We start from the raw sequence: 27,178 nt of genomic DNA, 5'->3' as shown, positions 1-27,178 counted from the left end.
TCATTGACCTGGGAACTGTAGAATTTGGCTATAATATTCCCAGGAGTTTTCCTTTGGGGCTCTCTTTCAGGAGGTGATTGGTGAATTCTTTCAATTTCTATTTTAGCCTCTGGTTCTAAAATATCAGGGCAATTTTCCTTGATGTCCAGTCTCTTTTTTTGATCATGGCTTTCAGATGGTCCAATAATTTTTAAAGTCACTAGCTTCCAATTGCTCCATTCTAATTTTTAAGGAAGTATTTTCTTCAGTAAGCTTTTGGACTTCCTTTTCCATTTGGCCAATTTTGCTTTTTAAGGCATTCTTCTCCTCACTGGCTTTTTGGACCTCTTTTGCCATTTGGGTTAGGCTATTTTTTAAGGTGTTATTTTCTTCAGTATTTTTTTGGGTCTCCTTTAGCAAGCTGTTGATTTGTTCTCATGATTTTCTTGCATCACTCTCATTTCTCTTCCCAGTTTTTCCTCTACTTCTCTTACTTGCTTCTCAAAATCCTTTTTGAGCTCTTCCATGGCCTGGGGCCAATTCATATTTTTCTTGAAGCCTTTAGATGTAGGAGCTTTGACTTTGTTGTCTTCTTCTGGTTGTATGTTTTGATCCTCTTTGTCACCAAAGAAAGATTCTATGGTCTGACTTTTTTTGTGAAGTTTGCTCATGATCCCAGCCAATTACTTGAGTTATAAACTCTTTGTTAAGGTAGGGGTCTGCTTCCAGTGTAGAAAATGTACTATCCCAAGCTTCAGGAGTTTTGTGCAGCTGTTTTCAGAGATACGTCTAGGGACTTGTAAATTTTCAGTTCTTCCAAGGTGCTATGATCAAGGGCAAGGTGTTTACTCCTTTCCTGGCCTGTGCTCTGGTCTATGAGTGACCACAAGCACTCTTTTCTGCCTTGGAACTGTGAGGAGGACTTCCTCTCTACCACCACTACAAGCTCCATCATGCCAGCACTCCTCCTTGCCCCAGGATCATCACCTAGAACTGTCACCCAGGCAAAGTACAGGCAAAGCAAGAGAATCCTGCAAAGAGATCCCTGCAATGTCCCTCTGATCAATCACTCGATTCCCCCTCAGTCTGTGGGTCAGAAGCGCTGGAAGCAGCCGCCGCCCAAGGGCCGTGCTCAGGGGCTGGGACCCAGCATCTCTCTCACCGCAGTCACAGACTTTTCCTACTGACCTTCTAAGATGTCTTTGGCATTTGGGGGTTGAGACTGGAAACCACCACAGCTGCCTGGAATTCAGTCCTCTGAGGGCTGCTCCATGTTCGCTGAGGCCTGTTTTGCTGTGCAGACATGCCATACTTTGTTCCTCTCCCCACCTGGGGCAATATACCTTTCCAATTAACCATCCAGGTTGTCTTGGGCTGGAAATTTGTTTCACTCTGTCTTTTTGTGGGTTCTGATGCTTTAGAATTTGTTTAGAACCATTTTTTACAGGTATTTGGCGGGGTTTGGGGGAGAGCTCAAGCAAGTCATTGCTTTTACTCTGCCATCTTGGCTCTGCCTCCCCCAAACATTTTTTAAAAGATTAATTCATGAAGCTCCTATCTTAAACCAAATCACTCATCTTACAGAATCACAAAATGTCAAAGTTGGAAGGGGTCATTAGTGACCTTCAGATCCAAACTCTTTATTTTATAGATGACAAAATTAAGAGAGAGGTAAAGTGACTGTCCAAAATCACTCAGACAGACATTAGTGTGATACAGTGGAAAGAAATGGCTTTGGTACCCAAGGCTTGAGTTTAAACTCTTACTCTAGTACTTATTACCTATAACTTTGGGCAAATTCTTTAAGTTTCTCTTGACTTGATTTTCTCATGTGGAAAAAAAGACAGGTTAGTTTCAGATACTTTAAACTGGGGTCCATGAATTTTTATATTTTGATAACTATAATTCAATATAATTGGTTTCCTTTGTAATACTAAGTATACATCTAAAAACACAGGCTTCCCCAGACTTCACAAAGGCTCTGTGACACAAGAAAAGTTAAGAAACCCTGTGCTAGATGATCTCTAAGATCACTCCGATTCTCAGTTCTATTACCTAAATACCAGTGCTGGGACTTTGAAACCAAATCTTCTGATTCCAAGTCTAGTCTCTCCTCCAGACTTCTTGGCATCCAGGACACCACAAGTCAAGCAATTTGGCTTAAGTGGGCTTTGCTAGTTATTTTAAGAACTTATATTCACCAGACCAGAATTTATGAGAAAGTACTGAGTTTGCAAACTGTAAAAACTCTGGCAATTTCTAATTCTTACAAAAAACACTAAAGTGATTTACCTAAAATCCAGGTCCAGTTATGTCACCCCCTTACTCAATAAACTACCAATGGCTCCCTATTACCTCCAGGATCAAATACAAAATGTTGTTTGGCATTCAACAAAACCCTTTAAAACCTAGTCCACTCCTAACTTTCCAGTCTTTTTTTTCTTCTTTTAGGCAATTGGGGTTAAGTGACTTGCCCAGGGTCACATAGCTAGTAAGTGTCAAGTGTTTGGTCTGAGGCCAGATTTGAACTCAGGTCCTCCTGACTTCATGGCCAGTGATCTATCCACTGCGCCACCTAGCTGCCCCTTTCCAGTCTTTTTTATACCTTACTCCCTGCCATACACTCTTTAAGCCAATGACACCAGCCTCCTGACCATTCCACAAACAAGCCATTCCATCTTCAGTTCTGGGCATTTTCTCAGGCTGTCCCCTATAAGTGCTTGCTCTCTTTCCTCATCTATCTAATGGTTTCTCTGGCTTCCTTTAAGTCCCAACTAAAATCTTACCTCTTCAGGAAGCTTCTTCCAACCCCTCTCAATTCTCATGCCTTCCCTCTATTAATCATTTCCTATTTTTCCTTATATAGTTTGTACTTATTTGTTTGCTTGTTGTCTCCATTAGATTGTGGGCTTCTTGAGGACAGGGACTGCCTTTTGCCTCTTTTTGTATTTCTAGCACTTTACAGTTCCTATAACAAGTACTTAGTAAATATTTATTTTTACAACAATACTTTTACAACACTAAAATTATAAGTATAAGAATATAAGGACTTGCTGTTTAGTGGTCATCATTCCCTCCATCATTTAGTGGTCATCCAGATCATTTCCTCAGCTTTCTCAAAGAATTCAGTGGCTGACTCTTACAGCCTCTCCTCCACCCCAACTCATGCCCTCATACTAGGAGACTTCAAAATACATACTGATATTCCCTCAGTCTACTCAGCAACTTTGACCAGTGCTCCTCCACTCCACCTCAGCTCATTTTACACATAAGGAAAATAAGGTCAGGAAAGGTGAAGTGACTTGCCTAAGATTGAGTAACAAGCCACAGAGCTGAGTCAAGAGCCTAGGTTCTCCGACTCCAAACTGAAGGTTCAGCTTCCTACATTAAACTCCACAGTATTTTTTTGCACTCGTCCTAATCACAGTAAACAATTGGAGGTGATAATTCTATATACCAAGGAGAAAAGTAACATATTCTTATCACAGTACAGTATATCACAGTATCAAAGTATACCAGTATTACAAATCATTACAAAAGGTTCCTCCTCATATAATGTATATTGAAACTTTTTTCTTTTATTTAGTTTACTAAGTATTACCTATTTCATGGCTTTCAATAAATATAAATAAAAATCAAATCGCTTTTTAGAGAGACTTTAACAATAGTACCAGGTCTCCCTCTCCTGGCCACTGCTATCACTACAGGTTGTTTTAGCATTAATGGGGCAGAAAAGATGTAATTTTATTTTGTTGTTGCTGGGTTGATTACACTGAGCTTCATTATTTAAATCCTAAACCTATCTACCTTTAGAAATTTTCACAAGTGATATAGTTCATTACTTTGAACCTGACAGTGCATCTATCAATACCAGTATTGTGCATAGATCTGAATGGATTTGTGGTTGAGCTAAGCCTTTCCTATTCACAAGTCCAGACTTCCACATACAGTGTCTCAAAAGTCTTACTGCAGTTTTAAATTATTAAAGCCTAAAACTGCACTAAGATTTCTGGGATACCCTACATAGTTAAATTTGGTAATCCTTTCTGTATAATAATTTTCATCAGTTTTGGTAACTTGAAAAAAAATCATTTTAAATAGTCTGGAAAAAAGCAGTCTTTTACAAGGGAGAAAAACACTTATTTAATCACATTTTAGTGGACAGGCTCATTCAATAATGTGATTCTTTGTTCTGTAGCACTACAGTGTGGATGAAACTTATAAATATATAACAATACAAAATATAAAGCAGAGATACATCATTACGGCAAAAAGAATATATATCATCAAGCAACCATGGATCAAAGGAGGTAAGTTATCATGTAGTGTAAGTGAAAGAAAAGAAATGAAATGGAGTGCTATATTGCTAAACAAAAACAAAATGTTTTTTTTTTGTTTTTGTTGGCAGATGTATATATAAGGAAGGACATAAACAAGAATCAAAGCTTGACCAATCTGCATCAGTGGAGGTGATAACTATATCAACAGGATCACAGATCTAGTCAAATAATTTCTATGACTTCTCTTCAATTTAACAATCGCATATTAAATACTGACTAAGTGGAAGTCCCCATGCTAGACAAGAAGAATACAAAGGAAAAAACTGAAACTACCCACCCTCAAGAAGCTTCTATTCTACTCCTGGAATAATCTCTTCAGTCATGTGCTTCAGATGGGTGCCTTTGGTTCTTCAGCCTCCACATACAACAGTCATGCCATTCTCCTTGTTAATGAACATTACAAACACTGCGGCGCCCCGCCCCCCGCCCCGGTAACATTAACTGATTAACTCCAAGTGAAACTGATTGTGAAGGGGAAGTGTTTGCTGGTCAATTTATAATATTTGAAAACGTGAAGCGGAGAAATGTAAAGTGTTGAAATTATTAAATGTTCAAGAATCATAACTGTTGAGAGTACACCTAGTAATTAATAGCCTCTATGTTATATGAGGATTAGTTGAAGGAAGTGGGGTGATCATGCTAGAAGAGATCTGAGAGGATCGTGACAATTTTATTCAAGTATTTAACAGGATCTCCTGGCTAGAAGGAACCTCAGAGGACATCCAGTCACACTCATATCTCAAAAGAATCCCCTTACGTCATTGCTAGCAAGTGGTCATCTAGCTTTTGCTTGCACCCTAGGGAGTTTTATTGTACTTACCTCCCAACACAACCCTGTCCAATCTGGGACAGCTCTAATTATTAAGAAGTTTTCCTTACATCAAGCCAAAATTTGCCTTCAATCAACTTCCACCAATTGCTCCTAGTTCTGCCCTCATAGCTAAAAAGAACAAGCCTAATGGCTCTTCAAAAACCTGAAGAAAATTAACACCCTCCTCTCATGCCCGGCACCTCTCCTCCATATTGAACATTCCCATTCCCATAAACTGACCCTCACACAGCAAGGACTCACCCTTCCTGATCCAGATCACTCTTTCCTGGCCATTCTCAAGCTTATCAATGGCCTTCCAAAAGTGTCATCCAGGAGTTGCCCAATTATATACCCCCAAATTTAACAATTTAGGTAAAATGGAGGAATACTTACAAAAACATAAACTGCCTAGATTAACTTTTTAGAAAAAGAAATTGAACAGGCCATAAATGAGCTTCCTAAGAAAAAAGCATCAAGACCAGATGGATTTAGAAGTGAATTCTACCAAACATTTAAAGATCAACTAATTCTAATACTAAATAAGTTATTTGAAATAAGAGGCAAAAGAGAACTACCAAACTCCTTTTATAAAACAAATATGGAAGAACAAAAAAAAGAGAAAGAAAATCATAGATCAATTTCATTAATGAATAGAAATGCAAAAATCCTAAATAAAATGCTAACTGGAAACAACAATATGTCTGAAAGATTATACATTGTGACCGAGTGGGATTTATACCAAGAACACAGGAATGGTTTAAGATAAGGAAAATAATTAACATAATTGATTATATCAATAACAAAAGTAACAAAAATCATATGATTATATCAAGAGGTGCAGAAAAAGCTTTTGACAAAATACAACAATAATTAAAAACACTGGAAAGCACAGATATAAATGGATTTTTCCTTAAGTGAAAAGGAAGCATCTACCTAAAACCAACAGCATGCATTATTTGTAATAGCGATAAGCTAAGTAGCCTTCCTGAAAAGATCAAGAGTGAAACAAGGATACCCATTATCACCAATACTATTCAATATTGTATTGGAAATGCTAGCAATAGCAATAAAAGAAAAGAGAAATTGAAGGAACTGGAATGAGCAACAAGGTAATAAAAACTATCATGCAGATGATATGATATATTTAGAAAATCCTAGAGATTCAACTAAAAAGTTAGTTGAAACAATTAATAATTTTAGCAAAGCAGCAGGACATAAAATAAATCCACATAAATCATTAGCATTTCTACAGACTCATATTACCTCTCAGACTCATGGATAAGAGAAGAATTTATGATAAACAAGAGAGAGAATATTGTGAGACATAAAATGGCTAATTTTTACACTAAATTTAAAAGTTTTTGTACAAATAAAACCAACGTAGCCAAGATTAGAAGGAAAGCAGAAAACTGGGGGAAAGTTTTTAGATAGATTCTCAGATAAAGGTCTCTTACCTCAAATACAGAACTTTGTCAACTTTATAAGCATACAAGTCATCCCCCAAATGATAAATGGTCAAAGGACATGAACAGACAGTTTTGGGATGAAGAAATCAAAGCTATGTAGAGTCATGTGAAAAAATGCTCTAATCATTATTGATTAGAGAAATGCAATTAAAACAACTTTGCAACATCATTTTACACCTATCAGATTAGATAAAATGAGAGATGGGGAAAATGACAAATGTCGGAGGGGGTATAGAAAAATTGGGACACTAATATACTGATGATGGAACTGTGAACTGATCTAAGTATTTTGGAGAATAATCTGGAATTATGCCCAGAGAGTTACAAAACTATGTATACTCTTCCACCCAGCAATACCACTATTAGGTCTGTTTTCCAAGGTGATCAGGGAAAAGGGAAAAGAACTTATATGTTCCAAAATATTTATAGGAGCTCTCTCTGTGGTGGCAAAGAACTGGAAATTGAGGGGATGCCTATCGGCTGGGGAATGGCTAAACAAAATGTGGCAAATGATTGTGATGGAATACTATTGTACTATAAGAAATGATAAGCAGTATCATTTCAGAAAAAAACAAAACATGGAAAAACTTGCATTAAAAAATGAAAAGTGAAATGAGCAGAACAAAGAGAAAGTTGTATATAGTAACAGCAATATTGTTCAAAGAACAACTGTAAATTCTTATTATAAATACTCAAATCAACTACAAAGGACCTATGAAGGAAGATGCTATCCATCTCCAGAGAAAGAACTAATAAATAGAAACATGCGTAGTATGGTTTTACATAAAGCTAGATAGATACATGTGTGTGTGTGTGTGTGCGTGCGTGCGTGCGTGTGTGTGTGTGAAATGGTAGCCTCTATTGCAGGGTGGGGAGAGGAGAGACTTTGTAACTTAAAATGTAACAAAAAGAAATTTATTTTAAATAAACCTAAAATTAAGAAAAAAGTGTGGTATCCAGAATTGAACACAACACTTCAGATGTGATCTATGCCAAGCAGAGCACCAGGGCTATACCTGCCTAGGCCTAGACACTATTTCCTGAGAACACAGGATAAATGATGTGTTGCTGTATTCACAACTTTCAGTGAAAAAGGCTTCTGCCACCCTCCTTTATCCTTACTTGGCTGATTTATAGCATTCCTAAACTTTGGATACTCCCAGGGCTAAACTCTTGCTGGGATAATTGGAGAGGACACTGGCAACTTCCTTATACTGGCTTAGGATGTTAAGGATGAGCCACTTGAAGTGTTTTCATGTGAAAGAAGGGATCAGATTTCTCATGTTACACCTATAAAAATTAAATCAATGGATATAAGCTCTGTAGAGAGGGAGAATGAGGATCAAATTAAAGTTACCCAAATGTGATACAGATTGCCTTAGGAGATAGTGGAGTCCCCCTTCTTTGAGGTCTTCAAGCAAAATTTGGATGACCACTTGTCAGTTATGACCTTTTTCTCAGCTTTGGGTTGAACCAGATTGACCTCTGAGATTCTACAATTTCCTCACTATATAGATGAGAAAGTTGGGAGTCAAATTACTTGCCTCAATTCACCCAGTTAGTTAATAATTGGGCAGAGACACAAAAACAGAACCATTGACAAAATTCAACATTCTTTCTATAGTATCACATTCTATGTAGTTTCTTCTTTAATCATCTATTTACTTTTTTCCCTCCCCATCAAGCAAGGACTCTTGATTGGTACTTACTGACTATACCTGTGAAAGGCTGGGCATAATGTAAAAGTGAATGACAGTAAATGTTATATATGAAATCAGAGTATGTGGCATGAAGCACATGATGTGCATCAGAGTTTTGTTGTTGCAGCACCCTGATGAGGTAAAGAACCAGTTAGACGTGAAGGTGTCATTGACTGCATGCAAACTGATTCAATTTTTTAAAAAATGAACAAAAACACAAGGTGTAGCCATCATATAATGATATGGGAGGCTTTGGTGTTTTAGGATTTGTGTCTACGTCTCATACTGGTTCTGCGTAGATAGATAAAGATACGTCACACTGCATCAGAAGACAATTTCAAACACATTTTTCGTGAGATGGCAATAACACTGGCTGCATCCCAGTGTTAACAACTTTGAAGAACACCCATTTCTATGTGGCATTTTTTTAAAAATAGGTTTAACTTTATAGACATACTTCAAGAGTGGCAGTGCACACATATATATAACAGGCCTAACATGCTTAGAAGCAATACCTATAGCTAACTAAAAACCAACACCCTCATTTTAAAGAAGAGAAATCTGAGGATCTGAGAAGTTAACTGATTCATGCCAGAGGTGTAGTATTAGCCTAGGTCTCCTGCCTCCAAGGCCAGTACAATATCCACAAAGCCACAAAGCATTATCTGGGAGAGGTTCCTTAAGGCTATTTACCAATGTTTCACAAATGTTTTGAACTGCCAATTAAATGGGATTAGTGCTCAAGGTGTTTCTAAAATACAAGGAAAAAAAACTTATCTTTGAGCTATTTAAACATTTTCCTTATTACAGACATATCACTGGGTTGAGAGGCAGCATGGTTCTCAGGATAGTTCATTTTGGAGTCAAAAACACTTAGATTTAAGTCCAAACTACAGGAATCCAGGCCATTCTCTAAGACTGTAAGTTAAAGATCAACTGCTGCTGGGCTAAGGTGGGAAGAGTTTCTATACCGGAAGGTCCCTATGCTAATTGCTCATAATAGGCCTGGCGGAATGATCTTTAAACAAGTCTAAAATTAGTTTATCAGTAAAGTCTTTCTAAAGGATACATAGATCCCCCATTGGGGAGGTTTTTATTTCAGACCAAAGATACTAGATGACAAAATCTATCTCATTTTAAGCAAATGTTATGGTAATTTTCATTAACTATCAACATTGACAGTACCCAGCAAGCCACAAAATTCACAAGTATAGCTTTTCATGCGCAACGAAAACTGTATTATATGACAATATTTTAAAGAAAAACTTGACTCTGATCAAAGCAAAGAAGAACCATGAGTACAAAAGAATGAAGATGAAACATTCATTCATTTCCTAATAGAAGCCCATTCACTTCTTAATAGAAGGGTAATTAACTTAAAATACAGAAAGTGACATATATTTCCAGACAAGGCTGATGTGAAAATTTAAATCCTGCTATGTATTGATGGCTTTATTTTTTGTTTTTCTTTTTATTTGCTCAATGGAGGGTGAGGAAGGGCAAATTTTTTAAAATGTTTTAATTTAAAACTAAACCTTAATCATTTTATAAAGAAAAATGGATAAAATAACTTTACTAAAATCAATAGGCCAGACATCTTTTATTAAATCATAGATTTTTGTAATAATAACAATAATAGTGAACTTTATATAGCACTTTAAGGTTTAGAAAAACCCATCTGACCCTCAGAACAATTCATGTGAGGTGGGTTTATCCTTATGGAGCATTATCCTTATTTTATAGATGAAGTAACTGAGTGAAGTTGAGAAAAGTTAAGTGAACTGCCCAAGATCACACAGCTAGGAAATATCTGGCAGAGGAAATGAATTCAAGTCTTCCTGCCTCTGAGGCCAGTGTTCTATTGTTCACTTTGATACTAGGAAAGCACTCTTGCTGGAGGTGGCACTTGAGCCTTAACTGCAGGAATGGGAGGACAGCCTTCAACTCTATGAAAAAGCATGGAGGCAGAGATGCAATGTTGTGATTTGCCAGATGTGATCAATTTTGTTATTACACAGAACATGTCCGAAAAGTTTGCCTAAAATATGATACTTCAATAATCTGATATGTCAGATCAGTACTATCAGCATAATTACTCTAGAGATAGCATGAGGGAGAGGAAAGAATACAGAGGACCTGCTCTCTGCTAGTCACAGCTCAATCACTTTAATCATTTTGGCTGATTAAAGCAGCTCAATGTGTTTCATCATCAGTAAAATTGGGGTATTATTACTTATACTACCTGACGAGAAATTGTGAGAAAATAAGCACTATATAAATATAAGGTATTATCTATTTTATACTTCATAGTCTGGCCTATTGCTGTTTTTCCAATCTTCTTACATCTTATTGCCTGCAATAGCTCTGGGATCCTGTGATACTGGCATAGCAAACTACAACTCTCCCTCAAGCATTTACACTGACTGACCATCCCTTATGCCTGGAACTCTCTCCATCCTCATCTCTGCCTCCTGGCTTCCTTCAAGTCTCACCAAGTCCCACCTTCTGCAGGGTGCCTTTCCCCTCCCCCTTAATTTCAGGGTCTTCCCTCTTGAGATTATTACTGATTATATTTTGTTTGTCCACAATTATTTGCATGTTGCCCCCAATTAGACTGTGAGCTCCTTTAGAAGATTTTTTTTTTTTTTTTGCTTTGTGTCTCCAGTGCTTGGTTCAGGGCCTCCAACAGTATAAGAGCTTAATAAAATGTCTGCTGACTGATTAACTATTAAGAGAGTTAATTAACTATTAAGCTATTTTTTTAAAGCAAGTGGTTACTACCAAGTGCTTCAATGGCCTGTTAACATAGTGGGTGTTTCCTAGTAATTTCAAATAAAGAAACTCAGGAAAACAACTGACCTTTAGTGCTAAGGGGTGGAAGTATACATAACAGTATTTGAAAGACAGGAGTGTGAAAGAAGAATAAAACTTGTCTGTTATACTAGGGCAGAATTAGGAACAGTGGGGCAGAAGATACAGGGACGTACTTTTGATTTCACTTAAAAAGAAAAACTTGGCACCACTGATCTTCAAGCAAACAGTAGATGACTACACTAGGGAACAGAGAGGTGAGGGGATGGCCGAAGGTCACAGGAAATTCAAGGCAACCAGCATTCATTCAGTATGCACTGAGGTTTAGAGGGCAGTGGAAATTTCCACTCTCTATCTCTCATCTTCCCATCAAGGTGGAGAAATCCGGTAAATTCCTACCCGAGTAGATCAGCGGCCCTTTACAGTTCAGTGAGAGTTGCCTGGGATACACAAGAGAGGTTAAGTGACTCACTCATTGTCTACCTGAGACTTGGTCTCTCTGACTCTAACCATCTAACCACTTGAGACCATCTCCAACCACTGAAAAATGCTGCGCCTGAATTACGCGCTGAGGATCTAAAGTCAAAAAGGAAAAACTATCCCTACCCTCTAGGAGCTTAGGTCTTTGGGTAAATCGATGCAAATAAGTACTATGAAGTCAATTCGAGGGAATGCTACCAACCGAGGAGGGTGGGAAAGGGGGTACTAGTGTGGAAGGAGCCCCTGAACTGAGCTGTGAAGATAAGGGTTCTAAAGGAAGAGGTGAAGAAGTCGTGCGTGCTAGGTACGGGGCACATACTTTGTGCACAGGCACAGAGGAGGGAGACTGAACGTCGAGGGCAGGTATAGCTGGGATAGCGCAGTTTGGTGGAAAGGTGAGAGTAAAACAACACAGGCTTCTTATTCCTGGGCCGGGGTCCTGGGCTAACTTGTGGGGCTGGGATGGAAAGATCACGGAGGGTAGAAATGACCGCCGAGAGGCCAGCGTCCGGCGAGAACGGGAAGAGGGCGGGGAAGAGGGGGAGGGGAAAGGGTATAGGGAGGCTCTGGGACGGCTGCCTCGTGCCCAGCCCCGACCCGACATTCGAGGGAAGGCAGGCAGGAGGAGCACCGAGGGGCCCGTTTCCTCCCGGGCCAGACTTCCGGGAAGGGCGGGCAGCCGAGGCTGCAGTACTGGGGGAGGCCGAGCCGTAGGAACGCGGGAAGGCAGCGAGCGAGGAGGGCTCGGGGTCCTACCCACTCACCTGAGTCCAGCTCCAGCTGGTAACAGGGCAGAGGCTCCAGAGAGAGTTTGTAGCCCTCGAAGCGTGGGTCCAGCAGGGGCCGCTTCACGCGCAAAGAGCAATTAGCCGCCACCTCCATCACTCCGCGTCACGTTGAGCGCGGGACTCAACTTTAAAAGTGCGGTTAAAAGGTCCGCGTCTCTTACTGCCTTTGTAGGGTTGGAGAGTAGCACAAACCTGTCCCAGAGAGCTCCGCCGGTTCGGTGGGCTTCTGGGAAATGTAGTTTTCGAAGAAGGCAAACGCCGACGGGGAAGGCGGGTCTTAAGCCGCGATGCTCACTGGGAAGAGTAGTTTTTTTGTTTTTGTTTTTTGAGGTCTGAATGCAACTCTTCCGTTGGCTAGTAGACTCGTTCACCCAGAAGGCTAAGCAAATAGAAAGCCGGCCACGTGAGTGTTGTGAGGTTTCTTAGGACTCCGCTACGCCCCGGAAACATTTCTTTTTCCTTCCTCTAGCAGCTGGTGTAAATTGTTGTTTCTGGAGAGAGCTCTGAAGCCGGCAAGCCTACGGTAGGTCGCTGTTTAATAAGACTCGGTTATCTCTGCCTTATCTACACTGAGGTAGCGAAGGGTGTTGCGCGTTCTTCTTCCCCCGCCGAGGTCCTGGGACCAATCAAGAGAGAGACCCCCGAGCTACCTTGTCCCCCGGCTGAACGGCCATACCCTGTGCCGGTGGCGTTACTGCTGGAGCTTGAGAAAGGGAGATGGGCCCGGAGCCAATTCCTTGTTGAATTTCTTTGTCATGCCGACCCCCATACTTCGTATCCTCTGAAGCCCCATATTTCTTTTTGCTCCACCAACATTTCGCGGCTAAGCTTTCAGGGTGAGGGGACTGGTGCAGACCAGCCCCGCGGGCTGTTTTGAAACTGTCAGCTGTTCATGGGACTGGGGAGCATTCAAGTGAAAAAGGAACATCTGTAAAGCGAGCTGGTTGGGCTAGGTTAAAATCAGTTTAGTGAATGGATTCAAAGGTAGTCGAATGATTACTTGGTGATTTCCAGGGCTTAGCACAGTGCATGGCACATAGCTAGGCTCTTAATAAATGCATCATGACTTGACCTAAGGTCACTTTACGTCCTCATATTGTGACTTTACAAACTTTCCCTTATGCTAACCTCGGACCCCTGGGAAGCATAAATTTCTTTGCTTGTCCTGCCCAGTGCCTCAAAACATAAGAGCTATGATATCGGAAATCTTACACAGTTTAAACTTAGTAGACCAGTAGATCCGAGAATTTGGGTGCTTGGAGCTGTCTCGGAGATCAGAGGGTTCATCCTCTTCTTCCAGATACAGAAATTGAAGTGTAGAGACATGAAATCGTTTCCTCAGGGACACAAAGAGTATATAAGTGGCAAAGTGCTTTTCCCACTGTTTCAATCTAGCTGTTTCCCGCTAAAGAGAAAACAGCATTCAGTCCAAGCCAAAATTTTCTACAGAAACTTTAGTTTAGAATGCCTTCAGCATGTAGATATGTGTTGTATGCATTTTCACTAGACCGCCCAAGGAATCCATGATACAAAAATGGCTAAGATCCTCTGGTTTATGGCTCCATTTTTTTTTTATCATTTTAGATATATTGTATTGGAAAATTTTTCAAAAGGATGAGAACTATAATCAGAAATAGTGTCTTCATTTTGTTAGTTAGCAGAGGTATTTTTTAAAGTGCATTTATTGTCATTCTGCAGGTGTTGTTTTTTTTTTTAAATGCCATCCTCCAGGCCAGGCAACTTATTTTAAAAGTGAAATCTAAATATGTCCTCTCACCTCTATACACAGTCCTGCAACCTTTTAAAAGGAACAAATAAATTGTTGGGATTTTTGTTTGTTTTTTTATCAGTAAAGTGACACAGAAAGAAACATCTGTATAACCACTTGATAAAACAAAAACCATTTCATTAGTGGAAGTCCATTTGAGTACAACAGAAGGAAATTTCATCCAATACCTGCAAGGACCACAGAGTAGAAGGTGTAGAGAAATAGTATAATGGATATTAAAATGGCTTTAAAAATGTAATTAACCTTCCTTGATATCTTTAGATGTTAATGCTTCTCAAATTACCTCCTCAGTTTAATTGTGTGTTCTACTACATTTCCGTAGTGTAGATTATCAGCTTCTTGAATTGTGGGATTGTTAAGTTTTTGCCTTTGTATCCCCAGTATCTAGCATAGGGTGTCTTGGATTTAGATGTAGAAGAGAGCTCAAAGGTCATTGAACCCAACTCCTTAGTTGTACAGATGAAGAGACAGAGGATAAATGAATGACTTCTACTATCCTATCAGGTTAAGTGGCAAAGCTGGAATTTGAATGCAGGCCCTTTGATTTATAATCTAGTAGTCCTTCCACTAAGCTAGTCTTATATCTTTGTTGAATTTAATTTTCCAGCAACTGTGATAATTCTTTAAATGATTTCGAGGTAGATTCAAAAATTTGAAGTCAATTTTTTTCATATACTTCACTGTTGTCAAAGTAGTAATAGTAATAGACCTGAGCTAGGAAAGTAATTTATACATCTCCCAGAAGTGATAAGCTGATATTGGCAGAACTCACTGGCTATCAAGCATGGTGCCTCACTCTTGTGTGTAAGCTGATTGGTTAGTATTTTCTTTGGCTTTATGATGTCAACATGGAATGTACTATGTGAGTACAAGAATTGAAATTGTTAACCAAAGATTAAAAAAATAGAGGGTGTTTGGATGGGATTAAAAAGTTTATCAATGTGTTGCTTCCTGGGATTCTGCAAGTAAATACTGATGAAAATCATCTTTAAAACAGCATTCCAAGCAGTGGGTAAAATATTAAATAGATGTGATCCTGCCTATTGGATTTGGAAAATAATGCTATAAAAACATACTTTTTTTCTTTAATGTAGATTGGCAAAATGAACAAAGACGCACAGATGAGAGCAACTATTAACCAGAAACTGATAGAAACTGGTGAACGAGAACGGTAAGTAATATTTTGCTTGACTGGTCAAGCACTTTTATAGTACTATCACATATAAATCTTTAGAAATGTTTATATCATCAAGGAAGTAGCAGACCATGTGTGAAAGGTTTATAGAAAACTGAATTATGAACTTCATTCTTAACTTTTGTAAAGGAAACTTAATTAAGGATATCTTACTTCAGTACTTGGGTGAATCTTATCAAATATAAGTACTACTTCTGGCGATATAGATCAAAACCCATCCATACCTTATCTTGTACTGCTCTTGTCCACTCCTTCTATAAAATCCCTACAAGGAGCCCAACCAGTGTGCTGGGAGCCTTCTCTTACTATTACCTGGATACCAGTGGTGGTGAGTAAAGGCTGTCCATTGCTTATCTCTCGTTTTTGAAATGTGACCTGAGTCAGTCCTTTTCTGATCATATTTCTCACTGATGTATTTTATACTGTTTCTCATATAAAATTCTATGTGGGTAACATTACATCCTACACATAACCACCATGTGTTTCTCCCTTTTCCTTTGGGTGAACCAGAATTTTAATTCTTGAAAATTCTTCCATGACTTACAACCATATAGTATACAGAACTAGAGACACTCTGCCCCATTCTTTTCTAGATACTTAGTTCTAGGCCTTTTGCATAGGCACAACAGCTCTCGAAGTGGTAGTCCCGTGTCACCCCTCCCTCCCCCCAACCCCAAACTAGCAGCTTCCAGCCCAGCCCTCATAGCCATTATCAAGGAAAGCAACTCCTATGGAGAACGGGTTAGCCATCCCCGCCAGCTTGCCATTCACAGGACAGGCAGGGCACCTGAGGGAGAAATAGGAGGCTGCAGCTTGTACCAGGCAAGTCTAGACACCTCCACCATCTTGACCACTATCTCCTCTCAGAGCCATTTAATAGCAACAGCCTAGGACACTGAACCCTGAGAATAGTGACATTAACTAATGACATTAAAGAAGAGGCATTACTGTCTGTTTTGTCAGTTCACTTTAAAGACCATGGGAATTTTCCATTTGACCTGCAGTTGATTTCTTCCAAAATGTGTTATCTGTCTCATTAGGATGTGGGCTCCTTGAGATCAGGGACTGTCTTACTTTTCTACTTTTATTCTCAGTGCTTGGCATGTAATAAATGCTTACTTAATAAGTGCTTTATTCGTTTATTCATTATCTATCTGCAGTATTTGTTAGGTATATACAGATGGATCACCTCTTTGGCTTCTCCATTCGTTACTAGACCATAAACATTCTTCATCCATTTGGTTTTTCCTTTGTAAATATGTCAAACTCCTGGGTGATTGTGGATCTCATATAGGATGCAATCAATATATATCATCAAAAAGAAAAAACTCCCCTGTATCAGAAGTATCTCACCATCTGTAAGAAATCCATTACAATGACAAACACCTTTTGCTAGGTTGTATCTCCCTGTTTATGCCTCACTTGATGTTAAAAATTAAAATGTCACGAGTTATCTCTGTTTGTGTCTCAACAGAATCATGAATGATGTTTACTTATGTGTGGGAGATACTTTGTTGGAGGAGAGTCGTTAATTTGGCATTTTACTTTATTAAATTTAATACTTCTTTATAGACAGTAAACAGTAAACAGAGTGATGTTTTATTATTCAGCACGTCACAGTCATTTCCTGTAGCATCACTTATAAAAACCTGCCTCTTCCCTTCTCATGCCTTGGTATACCCCAGTTGTTCCCTTTTACCACTAGCGTCAAATACAAACTCCTCTATTTGGCATTTAAAGTCCCTTCATAAACTGGCGCCAATCTGCTTTTCCAATCTGACACTTACTTCCCTTCTCATATACTTAGTCCTACCAAACTGACCTTGCAGTTCCTCACAGATAGCACTACTGTTTTTTTTTTTGCCTTTGTATAGGCAGTCCCTTCTTGCCTAGAATTCAATCCTTTCTCATCTCCACCTTATTGAATGCATAGTTAACATCAAAATTCAGTTCAAATGCTACATGAATGCATAGTTAACATCAAAATTCAGTCCAAATGCTACAAGAAGCCTTTGCAGAACTACCCCACAAGCCCCAAATGCTATTTTTTATTTATTCTGTACATACTTAGATATTCCTCTGATTGTTTCCTGGATAAAATGTAAGCTTCTTCACAGCAGGGACCATTTTATTCTTGTTGTATCCACTAGCCCTAATACAGTGCCTGGCACTTAGTAGGCACTTAATGAATGCTTGTTGATTAATGGATTCCCTCAGGGTCCTAAGTTATGCTGTTTTCACAGCCCATTGTTCTTTCTGTACTTGGTCTACTCCAGCAACTCTTCCCACTTTTGTTTTCTTTAGCATCCTATCTCTTTCCTCGTGTAATATATATGGGAGACTGCAGTGTTAATATCCAGATATGATCATCAATACTTATTGATGGAAAAAAGTTTGTTACAGAAATATTGATAGCTTTTCCCCCCATTTTTCTCCATCCAGTTTCCTTTTTCATTGTTTTTTCTAGATGGCCTAGCTTAATTCTCTACCAAGCTTTCTGTAAATTTTGCCTTCCATTCATTCTCATTGTTTTATGAAGTGATAAGATAAGTAATCAAAATCATCCATCATCCTTTCCGTAAGCTTTTAGAAGTGCATTTGTATTTTAAACTAGTGCTGTCCTATGTCTGCTTGACAAGGAGAAAAAGTATTTCCTTTTTCCTGAGGTACTTTATGGGCTTTGTTATTGTGACTGATTTGTATTTGTTAAATTTCCTTAAAAGAAATGTTTATTGTGTGTCAGTGTCTATCTTTTATCCATTTCCAATTTCTTGAGAAAATTATTTCACTAAGAGAAGCTGTGGCAAAGTACAATTTCCAAAGGATGTTTTTTTACTCTTGTTTTTATGCAGCTTCCAAATCTCTGCCTCTGCCAAAGCTCTCAGTTTTTAATTCATTAAGATCCATCTAGGAGCATTATCAGACTTAGGTTTGTCAGTTGAAGAGGGTGGTTGGGAAGAAAAGCTAAGGAATAAAACAATAAAAGAAGAATTATTAGAGATCTAGTCCACTTCTTCATGTTGGAGATAAAAAAAACCAGAGACCCAGAAAGGTTAAGTCACTTATCCAAGGTAACACAACTACTTAGTTGTTGATCTAGAACTAGAGCATAGATCCATTTTCATTTAGGTGCTCTTTCCGTTACGGCATGCTGCCTTGTGAGTTTGAAGTGACAAAGAAGGAAGCATCACCAGTTAATGTAACATAGGACGCTGGACAGGGAATTAAGAAATCTGGTCTATCCAGTTGAAATATTCATTCAGCACTTAACTGTGTACAAGGCACAAGGGGTTCAAAACAGTCCCTGCTCTTCAACAACATGTACCAAGATGAATCAGTATAAAATATGCATAAAATTTTGGTAAGGCATTGGGGAACATTAACAATAGAAGGCATCAAGAAAAGCCTTGTCATTTAGTAAACATTTAATAAACATCCTGATTTTACAAATACAGAAAATCAAAATAGTCCTTGCCTCCAAGGAGCTTACAATCTAATGGGGAAAGACAACACACAAAAGGAAGCTAACAAGGAGGGAGGAGAGTAGAGGAGGGATGGAATCAGGAATTCAGCTGTTAAATAAAGAGATGGCTGGCCTGGAAGCCCTCTTTAAATGGAGGTTTTAGGATGAGTTCTGTGTTCCTCCCTCTAACGCTCAATCAGAGGAGCAGAGGGTACTGAAGGTACTGATGGGGTATGGGTGCCAAGGTTGATAGAATCTCCCAGGATGATGAATTTCCTAGGGGCATAATGGAAGTCCAGTCCACAGGAGTGTAGCTAGTGGAAACAAAGAAATGTCTGCTAGCCTGGGAGTCCTCTTTAAAAGGGCTTTTGTATAGTAGTTAGCACCTTGAAGGCAGTTAAGGATTCTGGAGTCAGAAAGCAAGCATACTCTTGTGAATCTTCTAGGCATGAAGCTTACACAATACAGCATATGCAGGGACAGTTCTGCCACAAACTGGCAGGGTCATTTAACCTCAGTGAGACTTAGGTTTTGTCATAATGCAAAAATAGGAAACTTGACTACATGATCTCTTAATTATTTCAATAACTCACCAAGCATGCATTAAGCACTTACTACATACCAGACAATACTGGATGCTGGAGATTCAAAGAGAAAAATCAAATATTCTTCAACCTCAGTGAGCTTATAAGGTATATATAAATATAAGGTGGTCAGGGAAGATCAGGAAAGGCTTCATGTAAAAGGTAATGCTTGAATTGAGTCTTAAAGTAAACAAGGAATTCTAAGAGGTGAAGATGAATAGGGAGATAGCCAGAGCAAAGACATGGAGATGGGAGATGGACAGTTGTTTCTGAGGAATATCAAGGAGGTCCATTTGGTTGTATGATAGAATATACTAAAGGGAGTAAAGGTATTGAGGCTAGAAAGGTAGGCATATAGGTTGTGAAGAGTTTTAGGTAGTAGCAGGAAAGAAAAAGTTAATAAATTTGACTCTGGGTATGTTTAAGGTAGCTTTTCTTCCTTGATTAAGGTCATTTGTAACTAAGAAAAAATTAAGAATATTTAAATTTTCAGAAGAATCTTTGAATTTAGCAATAGATCAAGGTTCAGCCAATATTTTGATAGCATAGATTTGGAGTATGGTGTAACCTGAGTTCAAATCTCACCTCATTCTCTCAACCTTAGTTTGTTCTTCCATAAAATGATAACATTTCATGTAATACCCATATCAGGGGGTGATTGTGAAGTCATATTTGAACTCAGGTCTTCCTGATTCAAAGCTCAGCACACTATCCACTGCTCCCCCTAGCTCCCTCATCCTTAAAAGGAGACATTTAATTCAACAGACTTTCTTTGACTATGTGAAGTGAACTATAACTTTATGTACCATAACACAGTGTGTTCCATATGAGCTATATAAATCCTTTGGTTTGGAGAAGGTAGGTGGAGCTAATCAACAGAGTTGATTACTAAGGAAGAGGTTTGAACTTGTGGTCATGAAAGAAAGAAAATCTAAGATTAACAAATGAAATCTGTACTAAAACTCTCTATACTGCAAATGTTTAACATTCTTTTTTTTTTCCCCAGACTTAAAGAGTTGCTAAGAGCTAAATTAATTGAATGTGGTTGGAAAGATCAATTAAAAGCTCATTGTAAAGGTAATCAGTGTTTAATTTGGTCACAAATCTAAGCTAGTCTTTCTGTACCAAGGTCTGTTGATTTTTTTGGCTATTAGAGAGATACACATATGTACTTAATAATTTGTCCTTACCCAATTATTTTTAAATGAATGCACACAGGAACTTGATAATGCTAAGATCTCTCTCAGTCCCTCTCTATAGGTTGAGAAGACAAAGAACTACTACTAGTGAGATTTGTCATTCCTAAATTGTTCTGACTTTCCAAGAGAAACTCAGAAAAAAGTTCTTACTGTGAAAGTTAGGATATTAAAAGTAACCTTGTAAGACACTGTTAATGTGGTACAAAAGATAAACAGATGTCATGTTCTCACCTGAAATTTTCCCTTATATGCAAAATGGATTTCTCTCTATATAAAGGGTTCTTAAATATTTTATTTAAAGACTGCTCATACTACTAGACTTGGGATATCTAATGGATAAGTTTCTTCATTTTTATTTACAAAATGTTTCATAGCTTCTTGAAGCTATCAGATTATTTATATGTAACATAAGAATTTTGTTATGTAGTATATAAAAATTCTTTTAGAGAACAGTTCTATATGAAATACGTAGATTGGTCATTTATTACAGTTTAAGTTTTTATCATTTGCAATAGATCCTGTACTCATTAAGTACCTGCTATGTGTAAGTCATCCTGCTGGGGACTAGAAATGCCTAAATACTTAATTCAGGAAGAGCTGTGTCCTCATCACTGTGATCACAAAGACGAAAGTCTCTGCCCTTAAGTTGATTATGCTTTATTGGAGGGATTACAGCACGTACAGAAATGAGTAAGAAACAAAGTCACTTAAGGTTAACAGCAGAGAAATCAAAGAGGTCTTCATGAAGAGGCAGCACCTGAGCTAAACCTTGAAAGTTAACAGAGATTGTAAAGCAGGAAATTAGCATTTTGTGTGCTCCTTGGATTCCTTTTAGCAAAGTCAAATCAAGAAGCATTTATTAAGTTCCTATACTGTACCAGGTACTGTGCTAAGCCCTGGGGATACAAAGAAAGGAAAATAAATAGTCCCTGCTCTCCGGGAGCTCACACTGTAATGAGGGAGACAACATGCAAACAGCTATGTAAAAGCAAAATAAAGACAGGATAAATTGGTGGTAATCTCAGAGGAAAGGCACTAAGATTAAGGAGGCCTGAGAAAGGTTTTTTACAGAAGGTGGGACTTTGGCTGAGACTTGAAGAAAGCCCAAGAGGCAGAGAAAAGGTAGAAGATAGTTCCAGGGATGAAATTTTAAACAAGATTTGGTTACCCAAAAAACCCAACCAAACAAAAAAAAAACCAAACCCATAATACAGGATAGGGATAAGGACTGTACCTGTGATATCATTGATAGAATGCCTAGAGAAAGAAACTCCTTATACCAGCTATAGGTTAGCACGTTCTCTGCAACTGATAGTCTGGAACAGAGTTGTCAAACTCAGGGGCTCTAGCAGCAGAATTCCCCAGGGAGGCCCAAAGCAGATTAAAATGTAATTTCAAAATGTTTAACAAATTAAATAAAAATACAATACAATATAGATGATGTTAATTTGTGGCTTTCTAATTCAACAAGGATCCATTTCTATTTGAGTTTGACACCACTGGTCTAAAGCAGTAGAGATTAAATAACTTGTCCAGGGTCACAGAGCCACTGTTTGTCCAGGATGCCACTGGAAGCCAGGTTTTCATACACTACATCATGGCAGCCTGTCATTACAACCCAATAATAAAGACCTTTTGTTATGTCCCCTGCACACATTATAATCACATTAATAGTCAGGGAATGCTGTGTCATTCACTTCATTCTCTTCACTTGAAGTGTTGGCACTGAAGCCTCTAAAGATACGTATATATTTAAGTATGCTAATTTTTGGAGGTATTTTGTGTAGTATATCAGTATCTTATAGGCTTTAATATATCTAGGTGCTTATTACTTAAATTCTAGAATTCTGGGTATTCTAGAAATCTAGGCAATCTAGTATTCTAGAAATCTGGGCAAGTTATTTTCAGATCTGAAAACAATTTATAGCATTTCTTTACTAGAGTGGCCTACAGCCAAGTGTATCTTATTTTTTAATCCTCCTACTCATCTACCCTCCCACTCTTGAACATTAACTATTTTTTATTATCAAATGAGAAGTGGCTTAGGTCAGTGCCTGGCATGTAGTAGATGCCACATAAATGTTTTTATTCTTTTTTCTTCCCTTTTCCTTCTGTACATTCCTTCTCCTAAGAGGCAGCAAGTAACATCTGAAGGTACATTGGATAGGCAAATGCTGTTTCAGCCAAAAGTGGGCCACAGGGCTAACAACAGAGTGGTTATACTACATGTAAACTTTGGCTAAACCAAGTGAATGAAGCACAGACAAAAAATAAATTTTGGTTTCCTCATATTTGAGAACTAACTTGAGATTATGCTAAGACAAACTCTTTACTGGAAAGAAGATTCCAGCTCCTCACAAATGCTGGATTTAAGCATCATAATGAAATGGTAATTTTATTAATTTGGGGCTTTATGATTAGTATTTGTTAAATGTACAAGTTATGTATTTTACAAGAGGGTAGGCTTTTTTAATGAACTAGTAAACATTTAAAATTTATTTGCAAGGTTACATTATATCCATTGTGTTTTTCCTGACATGAATCACAGTATCGAGTCCAACAAAATATATAGTCTTATAATTAATTATATAATTTTTTAAAATTATGGTATTTGTATTTTGTTTTGGACTTTTAAAGATGTGATTAAAGAAAAAGGATTAGAACACGTTACAGTTGATGACCTGGTGGCAGAGATAACTCCAAAAGGCAGAGGTAAGAGATGAGTTGTTTGAAATAGTCTACTTTAGGAATCCAAATTCTATAGAAGTAAATACTCTGGATTAACTATAAGTCTAATAGACTGGATTGATTATTTGACACTTAAACAGTCTATCTTCATTTCTTAAGCCATTATTCTGGGATATCTTTCCTTGCTTAGTATGTCTATTCCAAGCCCCTAATTTATACCACATCCAAATGTGACAAGAGTTGACCAATTGTATATACTGCATGACAGTCTGTTAGACTGCACAGTTGCAGTGCGGCCTCATTCATAGCTCCTCCTCTGATGCTTTTATTTACTTAGAAATTGCAAAGGAAAGAAAAATTAATTGATCTGAACTCTGGAGCCAGGGCAGAGTAGTGATCTCGAAAATCTTGTCATGTTGTTCTCTTGAAGTTAATACCATGATAGCATTTATGCTTTTGTTTGTGGCATAAATTATTTATGATGTTTAACCAATCACAGAGCCCTTAAGATTCAGAGGCAGCCTGCCTTGGAGTTAGGAAGATCAGAGTTTGAATGTTGCCTTTAATAACATAATGGTTCTGTGATCATGAACAAGGTTACTTAACTTATCAATTCCACTGGTGATTCTTTTTAAAAATTAATTTTTATTGATGTCTTCTGTTTTTGTATTTCCTACATTTCCCTCTGTATCCCTCTCCCTTTCAGAGATCTGTGCCTTACAATAAAGAACAAAAAAGAAGAGGGAAGACAAAAGGGTCGGGGGGAATGGAGGAGTTCAAAAAAAACTCTGGCATTATATACAATATTTGACACCCATAATGCCTCATGCCTGCAAAGATGCAGGGGGAAGTTCTTTCTCATATCTCTTCTTCAAGGCCAAGCTTAGTTATAGCATTCAGATGTAATGGTTTTGTTGTTTTGTGTTTGTTTTTTTTTTGTAGTTGTGTTGTTTTTTAGTTCACCTCACTATTAGTTGATGAGTTTTCTTTGTAATATCATTTCTTATAGCACTATAATATTGCATTCATGGACCACAGTTTGTTTAGACATTCCCTAGTCAATTGACTTGGTGACTTTTTAAGTTACCAAGTAGTTGCTGAGCTATAGGAGTTTCTACACATTGGAGTTTCCCATGTGGACAGAACTGTAGGTCTAGACGACACCCCCCCCCCCCCCAAAAAAAACATCCCTGTATCAAGTATCTTTGATAAAGTTTTGATATCAGAGAACGAGGTAGTATTAGAACATGTTAAAATATATATATATACACACACATACACATATAATTGTACATGTACATATAGGGGTGTGTGAGAAGAGAGATTAAATTAATATAAATGACCAAGAGATTTTCCACAATTATTAAGTGGTCGAAGGATATAAACAGTTCTGAAAAAGAGAATTGCAGAATTTTAACAGCCATATGGAAGATTACTCCAAATATCTAATAAAAAAGTGCAAATTTAAATGATGGTTTCACCTCACACTCAGCAAATTTGCAGAGATGGACAGAAATTTGAATAGTCAGTATTAGATGGTCTGTAGAAAGACAACATTAATTTCACACACACAAGTGGGATCTCAAGGTAAAAGAATATGGACATTTTAGTCACTGTTTTAGTATAATTCCAAATCATGATGTTATCGATAAAGATATATCTTGCAATATGTGTGTATGTATATGTGTCTATATATCCCAAAGAAATCAAAACACAAAGGAAGGTCCCTTATATACCAAAGTATTCATAACACTTTTTGTGATGACAAAGAACTGGGATCAGCGTACGCATCACTTAAGATGGTGCTAAACAAATTATGGTACATAAACCTCATGGAATAGTACTGTGCTTAGGAAATGAGAAATATGAGAAATTCAGAAAAACAAGGAAAAAGATACAGAGTGAAAGTAAACTAAGAAAATAATCTATATGGTGAACTACAATTACACTGAATGAAAAAAAAAAGTTAAATGCTGTGTGATTGTAATGACCAAGCTTGACTTTGGAGATGATTTGAAAAAATGCACCTTCCCTCCTTTTGTCACAGAGGTGGGGGGACTATGGGTATAGAATATCCTCTGCTATCATGTATGATTGACCATAGACTTGAGGCTGAAAGACACCTCAGAGACCACCTCCAAACTCCTCATTTTACACAGAGAATAACTGGCAGGAGAAATTTGAACCCGCATCTTCTGACTCCAGAGCCATTACTCTTTACACTGTACTATGGTATTAGTTGGTTTTGTTAAGCTTTTTTTTTTTTCACTCTTTTATTAAGGCTCACTGGGTTGGGAAGGAAGGGAAATGAATGTGATGTAAAAACAAAAGATATCAGTAAAATTTTTTGAAGTGCTGCATTGTTCCTGCCCTCAAGTTTTCAATCTAAAATAGACAGTATGCTATGTACACAAGAAAGTGTGACACAAAGTAGAATGTGACAAGGGCAAAGGAGAGATTCTAATAGAATTACAAGAAAATTTTAGGAGTGAAAACTCAAGATTTAGCCAAGAGACTAAGGAAAATTTTGGAGGAAGTGTCACTAGCGCTTGTTTTAGCAGGTGGACACCAGGAAGGAGGGTCCAAGGCATGAGGAATCACATCTATAAGTACATAAGAGACAGGAGAAGACAAGATGATATTGGAGAAGAGCAAGTTATCTAATTTGGCTGAAACATGGACTTGGAAAAAAGAAGGTGGATCTTGGAAAGCCCTTAATGCCAAGAGGTTACATTTCATATTCTAGGCTTTAGGGGAATGAATTAGTGAAAGTTTTTTAGTTATGAATTGCCAGGTAGCATTATGGATCCACCTAAGGGCAGAGAAAATGAGTTATTAGTACAGGTCCTTCCAAGGATATTCAACATCCTGGAAAGAGGAAAGAACATGAACAGGGTAGCCTAGAATTGCAAGTTGGTTTGGTTGGCACTAATGAGCATCAGCAAGAAGGTTGGCCACAAAAAGATGACCTTTAGTAGCTCATTCAGATCCTCTGCTAAGGTAGAGAATTAGTGCCTATGCTGAGAAAATCTCAGCTCTCTGGTAAATGTATTTTAATATGTCTTTCATACTTTTAATCTAGACTTTTAAAGCTCCTTTTCTGGTGTTAACTTGGCTTCTTTGTAGAATCCTTTTTCACAGGCATGAATTATGTGGCAAACTTTATTGTATATGAATTGAAAGTAGTCTGTGTCCATATGCCATTTTATTTCTGACTGTTTCTATTTCACTCTTTTCAGCACTTGTACCTGACAGTGTGAAGAAGGAACTTTTACAAAGAATAAGAACTTTCCTTGCTCAGCATGCTAGCCTTTAAGATGGTCTGGAACATCACCACGTTGTACTTTGATTTCTTTAATGCATAAAAAACATGCCATACATTTGGAGTGCATTTTCTAAATTAGTCCTTTTTTTGTATGATGAATTTTACATGTTTTGGTAATGGCCCATGTGTTGTATTGATATTTTTTTTCTTGAAGATTATTTTAATAATAAAAATAAATGTAAATGTTTGAAAACGACATTTCTACTGTATTATTCTATGTTCTCTGTTTCCAACTTTACATTGACTAGAAATGTTGTAATCTTTCTCCCGGTATTCTCTTTTATCATAAAAATGTCCTTAATAATAAATATGTTTATTAAGCACTGTACTAAAAATTAAATATAAGATTCTGCTCCAAAGAGCTTATAGGCCCCTTCTCCCTTGGTCTGTACTTTAAGGCCTCCTTACTAGGCGTAAGAAAGTTGGCAAAGAATATGATTCTGGGAGGATTCTTTGTCTCATCTGGACCCCTAGTCTTGAGCTAAAAGAGCACCATACGTACCCAGCCAACACCTTAGGAGGAGGGCAGCCTTTCCTCAGAGAACAAGTAACTGACTGAT

At 37.9% G+C, this 27,178-nt stretch overlaps 2 protein-coding genes across 3 annotated transcripts in view; one reads left to right on the top strand and one right to left on the bottom strand.

The window, feature by feature from the left end:
* Positions 1-12,714, bottom strand: part of NUDCD1 (NudC domain containing 1) — a 105,546-nt gene extending 92,832 nt beyond the window's left edge. For both annotated transcript variants that reach the window (XM_027854042.1, XM_027854043.1), the window contains exon 1: positions 12,352-12,714. In XM_027854042.1, coding sequence (XP_027709843.1) covers positions 12,352-12,469 — 118 coding nt within the window. In that variant the 5' untranslated portion in view covers positions 12,470-12,714. The remainder of the gene's footprint in view (positions 1-12,351) is intronic.
* Positions 12,715-12,809: 95 nt separating this feature from the next.
* ENY2 (ENY2, transcription and export complex 2 subunit) lies at positions 12,810-26,827 on the top strand. The gene is made up of 5 exons (XM_027854044.1): positions 12,810-12,898; positions 15,259-15,335; positions 20,413-20,483; positions 23,243-23,317; positions 26,533-26,827. The coding sequence occupies exons 2-5, from the start codon at positions 15,268-15,270 to the stop codon at positions 26,607-26,609; spliced, it is 291 nt and encodes a 96-aa protein (XP_027709845.1). The 5' UTR covers positions 12,810-12,898; positions 15,259-15,267; the 3' UTR covers positions 26,610-26,827.
* Positions 26,828-27,178: the final 351 nt, after the last annotated feature.

The sequence above is a fragment of the Vombatus ursinus genome, unplaced genomic scaffold (genome assembly GCF_900497805.2).
Source record: "Vombatus ursinus unplaced genomic scaffold, bare-nosed wombat genome assembly UNPS02010284.1, whole genome shotgun sequence".
In the NCBI taxonomy this organism is placed as follows: Eukaryota; Metazoa; Chordata; class Mammalia; order Diprotodontia; family Vombatidae; genus Vombatus; species Vombatus ursinus.
This window is presented reverse-complemented; position numbering and strand designations above follow the sequence as displayed.